Below are 20029 nucleotides of genomic sequence, written 5' to 3'. Positions count from 1 at the left end.
TGATTAAAAATAACAGAAACAACTAAAGGATAAAATATTTACCAGTGTTATAGAGGTTCTTAAGGGTTGCGTATTGGAAGTTGAGAAAAAAAAATATATGTAATGAAAAGGGCCAAATCCCCTTGAACAGGACATCAAAGTGGAAGTCTCATGAGGAAAACGGGACCTCTTTCATCCAGACGGGACCGGTTGCTCCCCTTTGAACGTGATCATAACTTCTGTAGAGCTGTTTTTATTACAGATTGCAACAGATGGTTTGGTTAATGGATATCTCTTGGGTGGGATGGAGAAAGAATGACAAACCATTGGGTGCTTTAGAGGTGAACGTACAGTTTCTTCTCTGAAAAAGAGGCAAAACGTGTGATTCGGGGGATAAACTGGTGTTAAATGGAAAACTGCAGTGGTAGGTTGTAACTTCGTCCAACATGTGGGTTTTATGCCTGAAGAACATGTCATTCAATTGAAGAGGGGGGAATCCTTTCAGGAGCATCCTGATGAGCTGCAGGAATCCCACAGACAGTGTGATGATAGAGCTGGCTGCCAGCCTGGCAGGAGTGGGCCTCCCGTTCTCTCCTTACAGCCAGAGTCCCAAAAAGCAAGCTGTATCTGTTGTGCACAGAAGCGGTGCCATGTGTTCGTGTCTCCAGTTGGAAGTGTGGTGCTTGGTACCATCCTAATCTTGAATCTCTTGATGTAAATGTCGTTCTTTTCACGGTCTGGAATGCTTGTGCGTGTAAATGTAGTGTTGTGACTAACGTCACTGGGAGACCTTGGCTGCTGGATGAGTGGTGTAATGAACTGTGGTTGGTTTTGAAGTAGTTCGGATACTGATGGTGACACAAAAGCTTCGAGTGGTGGTTTTAGTACCAAAACCGATGCATGTTATGTTTAGCTTTGAGCAGATTTTCAGAAAGGAAGTCATATCACTATTAATAACATAGGAAATGAGAGTCTCAAAGCAACATACTACTTAAACCCTGAATAGCCTCTTTCTCTCTCTCTGTCTCATCTCTAGAGCGCCAGCTTACAGAGGCCTGTTATTCCCACAGAATTTGGTGCTAAAGTCCCAACAAACATTCGTCAAAGATATCTCAATCTCTTCATTGATGAGTGCCTCAAATTCTGCTCCTCCTCCCAGGAAGCGTTTGACAAGGTCTGTACCGATGCTTGCTGCTTATGAATAAAGTCTGCAGCAGAGAACATCATCCTCTGCCTTGGCTAAAACCTTCTAAAATTGCAGCAAACCCAGAAAACACATACACATACACATGCAGTTCTGCAGAGGGGACTGGCATTAAATAATTCTAGACTAGACAGCAGAAAGTATAATTCCAGTGGGGGTTTCCAGTAGGAAATCCCATCTTACCCTTCATCAGAAAAGCAGGCACAATCTTATTAAAAAGCCCTGAAGAGGGACATAGGGGAATGTGCCTGACGTCAAGCTGGACAAAAAGGCCTTTCCTTCTGCTAGAGCAGCAAACACCTCCCGGAATCTAAGTGTTCAGCAGAGGTAAGTGTTTGAGATAGATGTAATTGGTAAAACTTGCTGCGTATGAACTGTGAGGCTTTTAAGGAGCCTTGTAGCAGTGGGGAATAGGATAGGAGGCTTTCCAAAAGTAGAGTTGAGAAGGGTAATGTGTTTTATTGGAAAACTTTGTCCATTGATGTTAGCTGGGTGCATGTGGGACATCGTGTGGTGTGTTTTGTAACCAAAGCAGATGCCACAAGGATTTCTTTTGTGGGATTTCACCTTCACAGCTCCCTAGAGAGAATGTTCCTGTTGTATCCAAGGAGTTCAGACTTCCTTTTCTTGCCAGTTAAGATCTTGCACTGCCACTGAAGTGGGGAAAACAGGCCTTCCCAGGCAGTTCCAGAACTGCTTTGTTAATCTGTCAGGGAAGGTTTCACATGAAAAAGCTTCTTCCAGCACTTTGTTTAACATACAGCTTATTTTTTTTTTCTCTTACTCACCTAAGGCAGCCCCAGAAGCAGTACGTATTTGTGCCATGTTCCACTTTATTACTCGATAGGCATTTTTTTTTTTGCTATCATACTTGGATTCTGTATTTTGAGCCAAACATTTATTTTCTCCAAAAGCAGTAGAGGAAAGAGAGTATGTAGTAATGAATTGCATTGTTTGCAGGCTCTGTCAGAAGAGAAGGTGGCTTATGAACGTAGCACCAGTCGCAACATCTACCTGAATGTGGCAGTGAACACCTTAAAGAAGCTCCGAAGCCTAGTGCCCAATTCCCCGTCCAGTACGAACAGTACGTACCACATTTGTGGTTTAATAATCGGAGCCCTGCTTGGATTAGAAGCCACGGAGAGAAACTTGTTGAAAAGACAGACCCATTTCTCAGAAGCATTATGCTGAAAGGCAAACAGCTTCAGTTAGCTTTTTATAGTCTGGCAAGCTTTAATGGGCCTTCAAGAGGCAAGTCCTGCAATGCTTTGTTGGCTGTCTGAACCTAAATGGAGATAATGCCACATGGATTTTTTTTTTTAGCACAAGTTCTTTAAAATGAAAAGCCCCGCTAATGGAGTAACTTTCACATGATGCCTTCAAAGTGATAGACTCGTCCATCACCGCAGAAATCTGTTACACACATTAAGCTTCAAGAGAGAAACGAAGAGGGTTAAGACATTTCATTATTGGCTCTCGAGAGGGTACATTAAACAATCAATTTGTGCTGTTCTTGTGAATTTTTTTTTTCCTGGTCTCTTCCCTTTTCTCCCCTCTGTCTTCATTACCTTCATGGCCATTAGTCAGAGCGGCTGAACTTGGGAGGCTGGCCTCTAGGAGAGGGCTGCCAGTTAATGATTAGTAAAAAGCACCTATCTGCCATTATCTGATGTGCTGAGCATATTCTAGAGCTCTGAAGCTCCTTTCTAAAAGAAGTTGAAAGATTCTGCGTGGGAGGCTGGTCTGCAGGGACCTAACAACAAAGCTGCTCGCTGTGGGTGGGTGATGCCACCGTGCAGCACATGACTGGGTTGAGTTGCTTCGGTGCTTAGTCCTCTCTTGCTTTTGGTCAGTAGGAGGGCTTGCTATGCAGAGTAAGCAGGTAGAGCTACCAGAGTTTCCAGGGGAACTGTAAAAACATCCTCACCGCCCTTAAAAAAAAAAAAAAAAAAGTTGTGGTGGGCTGACAGTGCAAACAGAAAGCTCCTTATAGTGCTGGAATGAAAATGCTAGGCCACCACCTTACAGGTGCCAATTTCTGGAGCAGGCCAGGAGTTCAAGAGGATAAATGCAGTCCTCCTTTTGCCGATGTGTAATGCTCCAAACTCTAGGACTGAAGTAACTTACCCAGCTGGGTACCTGATCTCTGTCCTGTTTTGCTTCTTCCCTCTTCTCACTGCAGAGACAAGTAACAAGAAGGTGGTGTCCCATGAAGCTGTGCTGGGAGGCAAGCTTGCTGCTAAGACAAGCTTTACTCTAAACCGGTCAGGGAGCTTGAGAGCAGAGGATTTAACAGGTAAGACGCTGCTCCTGCAAGGCTGTAACCTGTAAATTATAGCTGGAGGTGCAACGCTGTGACTGGGGAGAGCAGGATCTGGCCGGTGTATGAAGTGCTGTGATTTATCTGAGTTATTACCTAACTGCAGCACCGTGCTGCAGAGGTGCTTGGTGAATGGGACAAGAGCCACGGCGCAGCTTCCCTGCTTTGGGCTGTGAGCTTACTGATGTAGTCTGCGTGGCTTTGATGTGTAGCATCAGTAACTGTTCAGAGCTGCCTCTTGTGTTTTTGGGTATTACTGACTTCTGGGCTTTTATTTCTGTCTGGATTTTACTTTAACTTTCTTGCCCCGAAGCAGTACTTTATAATGTGCCCATCAGATTAAAAGGCAAACTTAGAAATATCTCTGTCTGCTCTATGGGGCTAAATTTCACCTTTGTGAATGTCGTAGTAAGGTCGTATCGTAGCCAAAGGGTTGTGCCACAAGCATTATTCACGTTGGCTGAAATCAGTTATGGGTATTTTGGTTGCCAAGAGATGTAGGCAAATTGTTGAGGAGATCAGAGGAGAGACGGGGAGGCCACAGAGCAGAAGGAATTGACATGGAGGAAGCTTAAAAGGGCCTGTATAGCTCAGCTAAGCAACATCAAAGGGTATGCAGCAATATTGGAAGGGTTTAACTTAAGTAGCAGTGAAAGAATAGATATTGAGCAGAGCGCAAGAAGTTTATAATTATTCTGTAAAATGAAATGAGCAGCCTGAAGTCAACAGCAGGAAGAAAGCTTCAGATAATTTTTTTACCTAGCTGCGGGTGGTCTTTGAGGGGTATTCTTTGGGCTGTGTTGCAAATGATCATTTAAAGCATTTAAAACGTTAAAATGGGAGAAGTCTCACATTGGTAATAAAAAGACTGTTGGAGGAATTCTGTTTCGTCTGTTTTCCAGACTTAATGCTGGTTATTGAAGAGCTTGTGACTAGATTTTTAAAAAACACTGCCCCGATACCTGTTTCCCTGTCAATCCTGAACAAAGGCAGTGGAAGCAAGTTCAAAATAGTGAGAGTCCCTGCCAGGAGGCTTGATAAAGCAAAAAACAGTAAGAGAAACAGCCCCTACTTAAGTGATCCGGCTTCAGCTTTGTCTTTGTGTGCAGGAGCTGCCTTGTACCGGCGACTGAAAGAATATCTCATGACTGAGGAGCAGCTAAAGGAAAATGGTTACCCCATGCCTCACCCAGAGAAGCCTGGCCGTGCTGTCCTCTTCACTGCAGAGGAGAAGAAAACGATTGACTGTAAGCCCTGCTGTCCCTTTTATTCCGCAAGGTTTGCGAGATACATTACAACTGGAGATGCCTGTCCTGCTTGCAACTGGCCTTTTTTTGTTTAAGGATGTTCTTTGTTTCTACATGGAGCTGTTTGCTCCTGTTTTGTGATGGGTCTCCTTGGCTGTGACCTCCAGACAGGTCATGGAGGAGAGGAGTGTGGCTGCAGAAGTCTGATGTGTTTCTAGAGGACGAAATTCTTCAGCTTGCGTGTCACAGGAATGGGTTTTTTTTGACACAAGGTTTATATTTTGTGGCACCTGGAGCTGTGAGGCTGAGTGAGATTTCTAGCTGCTGCCAAAGAATAGGAATTGGTCAGGTTGCCTTCCTGGCCCAGCCGCCTTCGGCCACCCCCTGTGAGGGCACGTGTTTTGCACTTGCTCGCAGGTGCAGGTTTTGAGCTGCACTAACTTGGAGGCTGCCCGCTGCTGTTGCAAGGGAAATGGTTGGAGAGAGGCTCCTGTTCAGCGTCTGATGGCGCTGCCCTCTTCCCTTTTTGTGTCTCGGTGCATATGAACTGCTGTTAATGGTGGGATATGGGCCGACGCTGGGCCAGGCTGGTTTGGTCTGCACAGTTTTCGTCTTGATCTCTTGACAGAGCTGGGCCAAGTAGTTTCCAAAATCCCTTTTTGTAACTGGACAAATTAATCCCCCAGGTTTCCTCAGAACAGGATGGAGTCATCCTCTGTCTGAGTTTTCTGAACTCCTCTAGCAGGATTTATGCTTCTCAAATGCTGATTAGAGCAGGCTGTGGTGCAGCTGGGAGAAAACACATACTTAGGATATATTTTGAGGTGCCTTGCCACACTCCTCTGAGCATCTCCTTGGAGAGACCTTGTTGAAGTGTGTTAAGTGCTCATCCATGTTAACACCTTGTGTCTACATTTGTCCTGTTGTTGCTGAAGCAACCCGTAGGAAAGCTCCCTTGCATTAACACTGTCAAGTACTGTATTTGTTAGAGCCCTTTTCTCCAGTTAACACCAGCTCCTTCATACAGTTCTGAGATTGTGTTCCTGGTTCTGCTTCTGTAGTTTCCTGCAGATGTTTCAGGATCTTTGAATATGTTCTTGGTTAATTAAGGCTATTGCTGGTATTAACAAATGCTGTCACCATGGTCAAAACCGGTCTACACTGGTGTTCCGCAGAGCTGGGAATGTGCTAGCAGCTTAAATGCTCACACGAGAACTCAGGGAATTGCATGGAGATCAGAAGCATGATAGTCAACTCCTTTACTGTGGCTTTTTGCATCTCCCTTCCCTGAATTGCGGGCAGTACGAGCACAGATGACAGGAGGGAGGACTCTGTAATTGCCCCCTCGGTGGGCCGGGCTGTGCTGTAAGTGTTCTTGGGTTTAGATGCTGGAGAATCTTTAGCTGTGCCTAGGAAGAACTCAAACGTCATTTGGAAGTGACAAGTCGCAGATCCCCTGGAAAACAGGCTTGATTAGCTATGATGCCCAAAGAATGACTTACTTATCCCATTTCTTAAAGTAACTGTGTTAGAGTATAATATAATAATTTGCTGTGGATGGGGAAACAATGCAGCAAATGTTGATGTGAACTGTGCTGAAGCTGATATTGTGCACCAAAACCACGAGGGAGTCTTGTGTTTGCTACAGCAGTACATTTTCAGAGGGATCACTGTATCTTCATGGGAGTTTGAAACCACGCTTGGAATCTTTTTGAACAGGGCAAGTTTCACTGGTGTTTGGGGCTTGAGTGATTCCGAGTTACTTGTGCTTTGGCCAAGTTTGACAAGCGCAGGATTTCTAGTGACCTGACTCTTGCTTCTCTCTTCTCTTAAAGCCTCCTGCAGGATTTGTTGTCGCTGTGGCACCGAGTACATGGTCTCAGCCTCTGGAAACTGCATTCGCAAAGAGGAGTGTGTCCATCACTGGGGAAGGCTCCGCAAGCAGAGAGGTACAAGCCCTTCAGAGGGGGCTTAGCCACATGCTGGCTGTGCTCTAGCTCTGGGTGCAGAGTCTGCCTCGGGTTTGAGTTGCTGTGGAACATTTTGGGGCTTGTTGCGCTCACAGGTTGTGACAGTTCCTGGTTTTGTCACTGGGTGGCCCCGCTGCTGCTGAAATAGCCTTGCAAAGAGCTGCTGGGAAGTAGTGGTACAGTCCCGAACATGTGACACTGGGGCTGGAGCAGAGGTTGTTCATCTTTGTTTTAAAAAAGTAGAAGAAAAAACAAACCTTCCTGTGCCTTTTGAAAAAAAAACTCAGTGTTTTTAAGAGGCTGACTTGGGAGCATGTCTGTCACTACCCAGGAGAATTTACTGGTGTTGATTGAATTTGCATCAAGACACTAACCTAGTCTGAGCTCTGCTGTGGTTTTCCACCAAAGCATCCAGGTAGCTTCTGGAGTTTGGCTGAGTGTGAGAGATTTAAACTCTTTAGATTGCTGCCTACAAATCCATACTGATTTTTTTTCCCCTTTGTTTGACACGTGGTTGCTGTGCTCATCCAGGGTATCTCTGCATGTGAGAGCTAAAGTTTAGCTTGCTTGTTAACAGGACTTCTCTTTTGACTCTTACCTCTTGCTCTTTCAGTGCCAGGTGGATGGGAAACTCATTACAGCTGCTGCTCAGGAGCTGTGGGTTCACCGGGCTGCCAGGTTGCTAAAGTAAGTTATTGAGCAACACCTTTTTATTCTCGATGCCATTTGTCCTCTGCTCACAGTGCTGATGGCTGTGTAATCATGGCTTAAGCCTTTAGAAGAACGGTGGCTTCGCTTAAGGGGGGAAAACAAGTACTTCTGAAATATCTTCTGCTATGCAAAGGTCGGAAAATTCAGTGTTTGGCAGGAAGGAGGAGACTCAGCTGTCTGGAGTGAAGTGGTTCCATTTGTTCTAAGCAAATGCGAGTGAATTCAGCTGCCCAGCAAAAGCTCATCTATAGGCTTTTTTAGAGAAGCACTGAAGAGGTGAAAAATAGGGGATTTCCTTCTAATGAGCAGGCTTGGGGCCTTGATAACAGTGTGCCAAAACTTTTTTCCCATTTTTTTTTTTCCTTTCCCAGATGCCCATGCTAAAGTAACTTTCTGCTGTAGGCCAAATCTTCTCTTAGTTTTGTTTACTGCATGCCATTTGTTGTATAAAGGGGAGGAACCTTCCCCAAGAGCCTGTTCTAACTCGTAAGTATTACTTCTCTTGAGGAGGGACTAGGGGAAGGGATCCCAGCTCTAGAAAGCAAAATGGAAAACCTGCTCAGGAATGGAGTTTTGGCCCTTTGATACAGAGATGAACGCTGTTTGGGATACCTTTACACAGATTTTTTTTTTTTTTTCTTCCCTTAGGCAAGAGAAAAATTGGCTTCCCAGCCTGGCATCACAGGTCCTCTTGAAGTGTTGACTGAAGGGAACAATATGTCTTTTGCCTCTTCCTCGGGGCTTTGGGGACGCTCCTTGTCACTGCTTTCAGTGGCATTTTTCTATTTGGCAGCTGCCACGCAGGGGCATGATGCAGAATCAAGCGAGAGGGGATCTAAAAGTGTCATGTCCAGTGGAAGGAGCTCCCAGAGCTTATCTGTTATAAGAGATGCTCTTATCCCACTCTTTGAAAGACCTCAAGTGATAACAGGCCAGCAAGGCTGGCTGCAGGTTCTTCTGGACAAAAGACAGAGTTGGGAAGTGAATGCTGGGGCAAAATCCAAGACTTGTTAAAATAAGAAGAATTGTCTGTATGGGCACCCTAAAAGCTTGCCCTGTACAATCTGAAGCACAGATGGGATCAGGCAGGCTGCTACTTCTCCTATTTCTTTTTCCTGTGAAATTAGGATGTCTTTTTAATTAGTGTTCCAAAAAAAAAAACCATCTAGCAGGGAAGTCTGGAGAAATTGATGGGGCTGTAAAAACATGACTTCTCCGCATGTTTTTGCATGGCTGTTGTAGACCATAAAACCTCATGGCCTTTTAAGAAACATACAATCTCTCTAATAGTCTCCTACTCAATGAAGCATGCCGCCAGTGCTCCAGGGCTTAGGCGTCCTTTTGCATCTGCCTCCTAGTTGTTGTGCTGCTACAGATCTCTTGTGTTTAGGCTTTCTTGATTTATTTATTTTTTTTTAAATTTTTAAAATTTTTTTTCATCCAAATGAGCAAGTTTCGCAGCATCCTTTGGTAGATTTAAGGTTGGAATCCGCAGCCTGCTCGGGATGAGAGTATGCAATTAGATATTGGGATGTTTGGGCTGCTGGAAGCACAGAATCTTTCAGCTTTGAAGGAGAGCGTTGGAAGCGGCAAATATTTGCAGCAAGAAACTGTTCTAAGTAACTAGATCCGTAGCTGGTTTGAAAGGCACCTCTGTGTCTCTTCCGAGTGCACTGGAGCTGTGCCTGTCTGGGTTATGCTGCAGTTAGCCAGCGTGGCAGGAGATGGCAGGATGGAGCTGTGCCCGTACCTGCTGCTCCCCAGTCTGGAGCTGCTGTTCTTTGTGATAACTGAGTCTGCTTCTTTCTCTGGTCTGAAAAACAGAAGCGACTTTTCTGCCCTCCTCTCAGCAAGGAGGAGTCGGACAGTTACAGAACATCAACTAGTGTAGAAAAACACCTATAGTGTGGTTTGGTTTGTTTTTTTAATTTCCTTCACTGCCCAGTTACATTGTAGTACAGAGGGATGGAAGGAATTAAGTTGCAAGAGAGAGGAACACTTACTCTCTGTTGGCCTGGTAATCTGCTCTACCCATTTCTGTAGGAAAACAGTCAGATTCCTGGGCACAGATGCAGAATGGACAAGTGTGGCTGCTTGCTCCTGGGAAACAACAAACCGTGTGGCCTTTGAGCAGTGCTGGCTGTGGGTACAGGGAGAGATTGGATTCGGTGTTGGCCCAGCTGCCTCTTAACTTCAGATAATTCAGTTCTGGCTGCACCCGCAGTAGTAACCTGTGCAGGAAAATATGCAAATTCTTGCTTTGGTTATCCCTCTGCCTGCAGGTTTTAGCTTTACAAGTGCTTCAGTTCTTCATCCCTCCAGCCTTTCCATCCTGAGATGATCGAGTACAGGTTGTTTCCTTGTAGGGCAAGATCTGCGAGAAGGGCGGTGAGAGAGGCTGTACCCAGGTGTAAATACACTGAGATGCGGGGACAGACAGAACTTAAACAGAACAACCCCAGTGGGGAATACGGGAGGGAGCGTCACCTCTGGGTGTGGTGCTGCAGGTTTAATTTGAGACCTAAAACCGTGTTAGTGGGCAAAAGGGCAGTCGCAGCCTCTTCCTTGCCCTTGATTACGTGTTTCTGCTTCCCCACGGGTGCAGGGAACCGGATCAGTGCAGTCATCCAGTTTAAAACTCCCCCTGCAAAGAAGTCTTTTAGGCTGACTGAGTCGGGTGGGATCTGGGGCTGCGGAGGAAAGGAGACTGGGAGTGCCCGTTGCAACAGCAGCTCAGTCTTGCATTGGCTTAAACCACTTGTGAAATTGCTCCCTGAGTTTTTTTCTGATAGCTCAGGGAGCTCTTCTCTGCTGGATCTTGTTGACCCTAGAGCTTTAGCTGGGGATAATGAAGAGTGGTTGGAAATACTCTCTATTTATTGCCTCAAGTGCTGGTAGGCAATAGCTCCTGTTTGTCTGCAAACTCTCTGCTTTTGGAATATGGTAGCTTTTATTTGTGTACTGGCACTGACATTTTCTGGTACTTCATTACTCCAGTTTCTCTTGCTCTCTCTGGGCTATGATACACCTGATGCTAATGCTCAAACAGGGATGTCTGGCATTAGAATCCTGCACCTGGGCATGTCTTGGCCACAAGCTATTCAGGAATCAGCAGCTGGAGTTACATCAGTGACCTTTTCAATTTGGAGTAGAATTACTCAGAAAATTGAAAGCTGCTTGTCCCTAGATGTGTGATGTCTTGCTCTTACGTGAGCTGTCAGTATGGTGCCACCAGCCCTGATCTGGCTTTGGAATCAGGGTTGTGCGTGGCTGTGTTTGTTGTGGTGAACTTCTCAGACCAACTGGTAGGCAAAACTTAGTCCTCATTAACCTTTAGAAATGATAAGCCCAATCTTTTTAAGTTAGAGGTTCTGTCGAAGTGGATTTTTTGAATTCTTGCTCTTACCATCAACAGTTGTCCCCTTTTTAATTTTAAAAATTTTTTTCTTTCTTTAAGCAACATGTTCACGATGGGCGCAAGGAGAGCCTTGATGGCTTTGTGAAGACTTTTGAGAAGTTGCCTACGACCGATGGCTACCCTGGAATCTACGCATTAGACTGTGAAATGGTGGGTCCCTAATGATGGGAATATAAGCAAAATAAAGCTTTTTGGGGAGGGCTGAGGGTGTGGTACAAGTGGCTGAAGGAAGGCTCTTTCCTTACCATCTTCTTTCCTTTCTGCCATGGACTCTAAATGATATTAGTCCTGTACATTTAAATTAGTTTTAGCAATGTGTGTTTCATTTGGGAACTGCGTGCACCCTTGAAAAGCTGTAGCTGTCTGGCCGATACGCAGCAGTGTTTGTGGACTGGCCTTGCTACACGAGATGCGCTGCCTTTTGGGAGCTGCAGCACTTCAGCAAACGGGTCCGCTGACGCCGTGCTGTGGTTGGCAGGCGCTTCTCTTCATGTCTGCTCTCTTGCTTGCAGTGCTACACTAAGCAAGGATTGGAGCTGACAAGAGTAACTGTGATCAACTCCGACCTGAAAGTGGTCTATGACACCTTCGTCAAACCGGACACCAAGGTGGTGGACTATAACACCAGGTAAGGACAGTCTTCCTTGGGTCAGAGGGCTGTGCTCGCCATCAGGAGCTGAAGGGGGATGCCCGGGAGCACTTATTGAAACTCCACTGACCTAATGGCTGAGATGCTTTGGGCCCTGACGTGTTCCTTTAGTGAAGGCAGCCCTTTCTGTGCTTGCTCTGCAGATTCTCAGGTGTGACAGAAGAGGACCTGGAGAACACTAGTATCACCCTGCGGGATGTCCAGGCCGTCCTACTGAACATGTTCAGTGCAGATACCATATTGATAGGGCACAGCTTGGAAAGCGACTTATTTGCACTAAAGGTAACATGCGTGTCTTGCGTTTACATCTCCTCTGGTTCTTTCTCACCCTGGTGTGTGTTATATGCCTCCTTTAAATGTAGGAACTGTTTCATTTCCAAGAACCAGGAGGATCCAGGTCGTGTCTTGTCTCTGAGCTGGTGGGAAGTTGGCTGTGGTGGAAGAGCAAAGGGAGTGGGTCATGTGTGTCACTCGTGGTGTCACCCCAGGTTTTAGTGACTGGTGCTGCCCAGGGTGACAGACCTCTCTGGAGTTGACTGGGGAGGGTGGATGGAGCAGGGCTGGTTGGAAGGACTGATCTCAAATCACTCGCCTTTCCCCCCTGCCGTATAGTTAAGAATCCTCCACTGGTGTCACCGTCCTTTGGCCCAAAGATGTGCTCAGCCAGGGCATGAACAGGGGAGGCTCTGGAGTCCCTTGTGCCTTCTGAATGGCCACAGTAGCCGTTTCAGAAACAGCACAAGCCTCTTTGTTGTCTCTGTGACTGGAGATAATTCTCGTGGTTTCTCCTCTAATGTTAAAACGTCTGTTTTCTCTGAGGGAGGCTCTCTGCCTGGTTTGCTGTGATTTGTGGTGTTACTTTGATCAAGCTGTTCTGACCTTTTATCTGTCTTGTTTCCTGCCTGGCCCTCGTCAGTCTGCCCTGCACATCTCTGCCATCTCCGCTGTCCTGCGAGGGAGGGCTGTCCTCTCCCTTTGCACTCTGAACATGAATCCCCAGGGGCTTGTCCAGGGTCACCACAAAAGCTTGCAGCAGGCAGGAACTGGGTCTTTGGTCTTTAGTCCATGCTCACAAGCCAGAGCTTCCTCCAGCCATTCTTTATCACGCAGCATCTTCGATGAAGAAGCTGTGGCTGCCAACTCACGGCAATGGTTTGGAAGCAGGAGGTTTTAATGCCTGCAAAGCGCTTTACCTCTCCATGGCACCCTTTATCCCGGCCTCTGAGAGTTCATCATCATCATAAAAAAATTATTTAGAGTTTTATCAGCACAAGATGACTGTGTTGGCCTCTTAGAGGCATGATTTTCTCTTAGCGTCGCAGACACTGCCAAGAGAACGAACCCGAGAGCAATATAGCAGAGCATGACAGGCGGTGGCATGTCAAGTCGTAATGTCTGAAGGCTGTGGCAGTAAAGTTGACATCTCGCTAATGGCCATGGCAAGCTCCAAATGGTGATAGCATTTCAGTTTTTATTTAAAGCTATATTATCCTGTTTCCTCAGTCTTCCTGATCTACATAAGTAATTATCATTGTGCCTGGGTGGATGCCAAACTTGACTGCAGTCTAGGAGAGATTATCCATAATGTTGGCAGTTTTATACTCCGAAGAGCGTAGCAGGTTGTTTCCGTTAAACTGCAGCTGTTCTCAGGCATTTACAGAGCTGGGCTATGAAACTATTAATGACGAAGTTACGGATTGTCATGCAACATTAGCTGGTGCCTAGGAAGAGTCGAGGCAGATGAGACTGGATTATCAGGGTCCTGTCTGAGTCATCCTGTGTCGAGCCTTGGGTCAGGCATACAGGTTTATCTCTGAGACCTCACATTTTAATCCTGTACTCAAGATGTGGGACTGCCTTCATCCACGTTCCTTTAGCTCTCACTGAACATGGATTCTTGGCAACAGACGATTAATCTTGTCTTAGCCTGAGAGTAATGAATTAGTATTTTAAGAAAGCCAGCTTACCCGATGTTTATTGTTTATGGACTCTGTCAGGTGAGGCCTTTTGGCCCACCCCAGGGCCCCTTGGTGCAGGGTAGGTGGTAGCTGACCTGTTCAGCATCCTCAGTGTCTCCAGCGTGATGACACTTCATACCTGGAGAACAGCAAACCTCTCCTGTGTGCCCAGGCACTTTGACCCAGACATGGGACCAGCCAGGGCCTCCCTCTCACCCACTGTGTAGTTCCTTGTGCCCAGAGTACGAGATCTCCTTGTCCTGCTTCATCCTCGCCAAGCCAGTGCTGGTTAAAAACTTCCTGTTGACTCATTGCTGACAGACGGGAGGTTTTCGGGGTGGTTTGCACCTTGAAGGTCAGGCCTTTTCTATAGAAGCAGTGTGATGTACAGCGGGTTGGGTACAGCTTTGACTTGCACATCCTTCCCACTTCTGTCCACATCTGGAGAAGCAGTTGAAAGGCTGTTACAAGCCTTGTGGGGTCACCTGGTTCCTTGGCTTAGGTTTTCATCGTCAAAGACACTCAGAGGTATGCCACCTTCTCCAGGCCAGGCTGTTAAGCATTACCTCTCCTGTCGTTTGAGTTATACGAATTGAATCAGCCCTGAATTTCTGCTGCTTTGAATGTGCAGCTGGGCAGAGCTTTGAGGTCAGGTGTGTTGCCCGGCAGAGCACTGGGAAGCCTGTGAGCACGCACCCTTCAAGGGGGAGTCATCTTTGATTCAGCCAGAGCCTGTTGCAAGACTGGTTGGGTTGGAGCTTGGTGACAGCATCACACAGCCTGAGAGGCTGACCAGAAGATTGCTTTAGCATGGTTAACCCTAAGGAGTGTCTGTCCCTGTAGGAGAGGGGAAAATAAGTATGTTCCTTTCCTGCTTCCTCCCTCCAGCTTATCCATGGCACAGTGGTGGATACTGCAATCGTCTTTCCCCACCGGCTGGGTTTGCCTTACAAACGGGCTCTCCGAACGCTGATGGCAGACTACCTCAAGCGCATCATCCAGGACAATGGTGAGACCAAGGAGGAGCTGAGAGGGAGGGTCTTGCGTCCCATTCCACCTGGATGTGGGCTCCTTGGACCTGCCTTCCTCTGCTCTCCCCAAGCCCAACCCTCTTACTCCTAATCTTTTTTTTTCTTCCTGCATAGTGTCTGGCAGGAGCTGTGAGTGGCCCAGCATATGAAGTCTCTGCACAGACAGTTTCAGTGTGAGCTCTGCTCTGAGTGAGGGCCAGCAGCACTTGCTTCTGCCCTCTCTGTGCCTAGTGGGGGCCAGAGGAGTGCTGTGAGAAGGCCAGAGGTAGCTCTGTCAAGGCCGTGTCATGCCCTCCCTTCTCTCTGGCAAACTGAGATTGACATGTTCCTTTTTGTCTTCCTTGAGCACGTTGTAAACATAATGCTGGGGAAATTGAGGCCTCTCTGACCTGCTACTCCACAGCCTGAGGGCTTGCAGACTAGCGGGACTTCGGCCCTTAACTTAAACAAGGGAATGGTGTCAGGCTGAAGTCCAGCAAAAAAAAAAATGTGTTTAGTGGAAATTCGTCCACTTCAAATCCACTGCTGTGCCTCGGGGTGATCCCAGATGTGCCTGCGGTCACTGTCAGGCAGACCCTCATCTCAAAGCCTGCCCCTCCCCGGGCTCTGTGCTGTGGGTGCTGGCGTGGTGACTGCCCTCCTTGTCTTTCTGTCCCCAGTGGAAGGGCACGACTCCAGCGAGGATGCCAGAGCTTGCATGGAGCTGATGGTCTGGAAGATCAAAGAAGATGCTAAAGTGAAACGATGACTTGCGCTTTTCTCTCTCCTGTTCCTCCTCCACCTCTTTGAAGCAGTGCAATAAATGCTCAGAGTAACACTGTCCACCTGTACGCAGCAGCATGCTACCCCAGGCTCCCCGTGCACTCGCAGGTATCTATGGGACTTACGGAACTGCTGCTGGCGCAGCTGAACGGCACCAGCTCACTGCTTGCAGGTCCCTGTGTCCAGATAGTGGCTCTCAGATCCTCTTTACTCCACCTGAGGGATACTCTGTGGTACAACAATTGCCTCGTAGGCATGGCAAAGTGGTTTTGAGTAGCGCAACCAGAGAGAACTTCTTGGTTCCTAGGAGAAGCTATTAGAGGTAGGTTGGATATGTGCAGAAGGATATTTCTGGTTCAGTTAAAGGTAGATATTTTTCTTTTCTTTTTTTTTTTTTTTTTTAAATGTAACTTAAATTGCCTCTTTACTCCAATACTGGTAGATTCCTGCAGTGTTTGGAGATGGGGGAAATGGCAGAAGGTTGGGCGGGAAGCAGTAAAGTGAGTGGATTGCGTAGCTGGCGTGTGAATGGCGAGCAAGAGGTGGTGAGAGCTGAGGATCAAGCCATCCAGGAGGAGGTCCTGGTGCAGTCCCACTGTGGAGGAGAAAGCCAGAGCTGCAAGAGAGGGAAGCTGCCTCTCAGAGCAAGCGTGTGGTGGGAGCAGCAGGTCAGAGAGGAATGAGATGGGGTCAGGGGAGTTACTGCCTGCTGCGACCCAGGCGATCTCTTCAGTGAGGGCTGGTGTCTTGGCTCTGCAGTTGCTGCAAAAGGAGGAAACCAGAAGTGTCAGACCTTGCCCAGACCTCGCAGAGCTGTGTGCGTAGGAGTGAGGCAAGGCACAGCGGGACTGGGGCAAATTGGGCTCCCGGAGCCAAGCAGCAACCTGCAGCCCTCCAGGGGAGGAGCCGTGCTGGGGAGGGCGGTGGTGAGAGCAGGCGTCGTGTCTTTACAAGTTAGGACAAGCTGTCTGTCCCCCGACCCTGAGCTTCCAGCATGTCTCTGGCAAGCTTGTATGTAGGGATCAAAATTTTTTGGGGAGACGTAGGTGCAGCCAAGATTGCACCTAAGGGTGACCCCTAGCAGTCTACAGGATTCTCACCAGTCTGTCCCTGAGCGCTGGGACTCAGTGCAGGCAAGAGCAAAAGCAATAGGTTAAAACTACTCTTCTAAACTAGTTTACATGTTTGGGTGTTTGAAGAGCAGCAGAATGCTCAGTTATTGTCTGTCTGGCCCCCTGGACAAAATCAACTGTCAAGAGCGTGTCTGTCGCACTTGGGGTGACTGGGGCAGGAGCACAGGCAGACTGGGTGACTCTGGTGGGCTCTCTCTGCCCAGGCTCTGCTGATGCTGGGGGAACAGCGGAGGTGATGGAAATAGTCCCTGGTGGATGAGGTTTTTTTAGCTGAGGTCCAGGCAGCAGCTCAGCCCCGTTATCAGAGCAGCGACTGCCTCGCCCCTCCAGCGGGACTGGCATTGCTTCCCCGCGGTGACTGGTGGGGTGCTGGTCCCCGTGGCCCTGGCATGGGCTGGCCGTGTTGCTCTGGTGGCGGTGGGACAGGGGAGCTGCTGGGTTTTGGTTCCTGCTGGAGCTGGGTCTAGCTCGCTCCTTTGTACCGTCGCTGGCAGTGCTGGCCTCAGTTTGGGGACGTGTCCCCTGGCATGTCCCGCTGACCTGTCCCACCTCCGTGGCGGTGGGGAGGTGTGTGGGCTGGGCTGCGTGTCTTGGGCAGGGGTGTCGTCCTCAGGCCCCTCGGCGCGGGCCGGAGGGTGCTGGGACATGCTCAAGCCCTGGGAGTCTTTCCCTGTCCCGCTGCTGTCCTCGGAGGCGAGGACGTGGCTCCCGGCGCCAGACCTCCGCCAGGCGCTGCTGAAGCCACGGGGAGAGCAGGGCCTGCGGGGGCTCCGGTCCTCGCTGAGCCCTTCTGTGTTCCCTCTGCAGTGGCACAGGCTCCCAGCCTGTTCGCTACCCCAAAGTTTGGGCCGCGCAGCTGCCTGCTGCTCACCCAGAGCACCGCAGGGCACATCTTGTCCTGCTCGCCTTGCAGCCCCCTTTTGCCGAGCATGGCAGCCGCCTCCTTCCCTGCCGTGCCTCAGGACACCTTGTCCCCCTCTCCCATCGCCTGTGGGGAACAGGGTGCTGTTCCTGCCCAGGCCGTGGGAGAGATGGAAAGAAAGTTCAGTGCTTCCGAACCAGGGAGGGAAGGTTTGTTCCCGCTTCTGCCTCTTTCCCATGTTTATCCCCCCATTTATCTTCACGCCTGGCTGCAGCGACGCAATGAACCGGGAGCAGCCGTTCTACAGCGCAGCCACGTTCGATTTCTTGCCTCGAGGTTCCCCCGTTACTCGACAAGCAGCCCCAGCTCCCCGGCCCTCTCCCGCCGCAGCTGCCTTCCCTGGAGCAGCCGACACGTTTCTAACGTGGCTGCGGCGTGTGGGGTCCTGCACGGGGAGCTGGATGTGCTCCTCCAGACACGAGTCTGCCAGGCCAGGGGACCTCAGTCATTTCCCTTTCCTTTCCCCACCGGGACCCCCTAAAATGAGGTTTTTGGAGTTGTGGGGGGAAGGTTGCCTGTCTCGTGGGGTGTTGGTGGGGAGGCAGCCCGCTTCCCCCGCGCTGGCGGCGTGGGTCGGGGCAGGTGTCGGCCACCCAGGCTGCCCTCGCCTCCACACCCGGGGCAGTAATGCTGTAAAACCCAGAGGTCTGTGGCTGGTAAGAGGTTTTTGGGTTGTACATAACTATTGTAACCTGTAACATTTTTGTAATTTTTTTTTTAATAAAAGAGTGTTGACTAGACGCATGCTCCTGAGTCTGGGTCTGCTCTGCCTGGGGCCGGGTCGGGGACGACGGGTGTTGCAGCCATCCTGGGCAGGCTCTGGAGCATCCCTTCAACTCGCAGCCGCTCTTATTTCCTTGCAGAACCCAGCCTCTTCGCAGCTCTCGAGGGTCTGTGCCCCTCTCCATGGCACATCATCCCGCTGGAGTGAAACCACTGTGACTTGTCCAGCCCAACCCCCTGGGACTGCGAGATGAGGCGATGCCGCAGGGCCTGGGCCCTATCCTTCCTCATGTTCAAAGCTCTCTCGCCCCCCACGCTGTGCCCTGAGCCCCCGGACAGGTCCCAGCTCCTCTTGACTCCCGCCCGGAGCTCTGGCACCCGCCTCGGCATCCTCCCACCGCCTGGCCGGGCTCCCCAGGAGAGCCCGTATCAATCTCGCAAATGGGGCAGGAATTAAAGTGCCAAGCGAAGGAGCTGATTCAGCACGGAGGAAGAGGTGAAGGTAAAAAGTTCAAATAAAAAAATAATAGGCTATTAGATGACCTCACTGGCAATGTGTTTTATTTAACGTGCTGGTGATGGCTTGGTGATGGCAGCGGTTACTTAGAATGCTATAAAAGTCGCGGCTGGCGCGTTCTCGGCCACCGCTGGGGCCTTTGAGGGGCCCGGTGCCCTGAGCTCTGGCATAACCTCCCTGGTGCCGTCCCTTCCCCTGCGGGGACCCCTCTCCTCCCACAGCGTCCCCCTCTTGCACGTCACCCACTGTCAGGCCGGCAGGTTTTGAGGGTTTCAAGAGCCCAGGTCGCAGGTGAACGCCGCTCGCCTGCCCTCGGGTGTGCAGATGGACACACGGGTGGACAGATGGACGCTGGTGCCACAGGTCTGTGTTCAGTATCTGTCTGGGAGGTCAGACTCATTTTTCCCTGGGAAAACCTCATCTCCCAGATGCCGACACTGGGGCGTCGCCAACCCAAACAGCGACCTTGGCTCTTTTGGGATCCTTCGCCTCTGACTCCACTCTCGGACAACTCTTGCTGGGAAACATTTTTTCCTAATGTCCGGGTCATTTCATGGTCTTTTTCTGCAGCTGAGACCGGGCAGCTCATCACATGTAACCCTGCATTTGCAGATGCTACCGGGGTTTGCGTCAGGGCCCATCTCATCCTGCAGCATCATCCCCCATCAAGGGGCATCTGTGTGTCACCCCCTGCCACCGAACCACCCGGCGCAGGTCAGAGGTGACTCTGGTCATCGATTCTCTCTTTTAAAACCTTTTTACCGCGGTTTGTCCAGAACCTCCAGGCAGGCGAGGGCTGGGGCTGAGGCAGGGGGGCGAGTACCCATCATGTGTTGGGGGTCCCATAGCTTTGTGTGTGCAGGCAGGAAAGCTCCTTATGCAGGGACACTGATGCAGTGAAGCCCTTTCTGCCGCAGTCGATGGGGACAGGGACCCTGTGGCAGCCCCCACGCATCCGTTCCCTCCACACTCCTCCTCGCTCCAGCCTTTTGCTTGGCCAGACCCAGGGTCGATGCCCTGAGCCCGGGTACCTCAGCTGCTCTGCTCCGTGCCTCAGTTTCCCCCAGGGTGGCAGCGAGGGCTGCCTGTGCCCCCGCCATGGCCCTGGACCCCCAAAGTGCCCTGCAGTGCAGGGGGGCTGCGGGGCTCTGCAGACATGGGGGTTCCTGTTCGCAGCCCTAAACCTGCAGCAGAGGGAGGGGGCGACACTGACGTCACTGCGGGGACCAGGGTGCAGGTCCTCCTGCACCCTCCAACCACCAGTGAGAGAAGGGAACTGGCCAGATTGGGGACCAGGGGCTGGCAGTGGGTGAGAAACAGAGTCCCCACCAGTGACCCTCCCTGTCCCCTTCCCAGCACTGTCCCCTGGCCTGAGGTGGCTGCACAGGGACCGGGAACAGAGGAGGAGGAAGAGGAGGGTTCGGGTGCTGAGCAGGAATGAGGGCAGCACCCAACTGGTTAGGCAGGGCTGGGGGGGGGGGGGGG

General features: G+C 49.8%; 1 protein-coding gene across 3 annotated transcripts in view; it reads left to right on the top strand.

The window, feature by feature from the left end:
- REXO1 (RNA exonuclease 1 homolog) overlaps positions 1-15538 on the top strand; it is a 42205-nt gene extending 26667 nt beyond the window's left edge. For all 3 annotated transcript variants that reach the window (XM_026865200.1, XM_026865201.1, XM_026865202.1), the window contains exons 6-16: positions 1016-1153; positions 2144-2267; positions 3366-3479; positions 4613-4750; positions 6586-6699; positions 7334-7407; positions 10889-10999; positions 11362-11477; positions 11642-11780; positions 14345-14465; positions 15147-15538. In XM_026865200.1, coding sequence (XP_026721001.1) covers positions 1016-1153; positions 2144-2267; positions 3366-3479; positions 4613-4750; positions 6586-6699; positions 7334-7407; positions 10889-10999; positions 11362-11477; positions 11642-11780; positions 14345-14465; positions 15147-15235 — 1278 coding nt within the window. In that variant the 3' untranslated portion in view covers positions 15236-15538. The remainder of the gene's footprint in view (positions 1-1015; positions 1154-2143; positions 2268-3365; positions 3480-4612; positions 4751-6585; positions 6700-7333; positions 7408-10888; positions 11000-11361; positions 11478-11641; positions 11781-14344; positions 14466-15146) is intronic.
- Positions 15539-20029: the final 4491 nt, after the last annotated feature.

This window comes from Athene cunicularia, assembly GCF_003259725.1.
Source record: "Athene cunicularia isolate RWA chromosome 28 unlocalized genomic scaffold, athCun1 chr28_part2, whole genome shotgun sequence".
NCBI classification, from domain to species: domain Eukaryota; kingdom Metazoa; phylum Chordata; class Aves; order Strigiformes; family Strigidae; genus Athene; species Athene cunicularia.
This window is presented reverse-complemented; position numbering and strand designations above follow the sequence as displayed.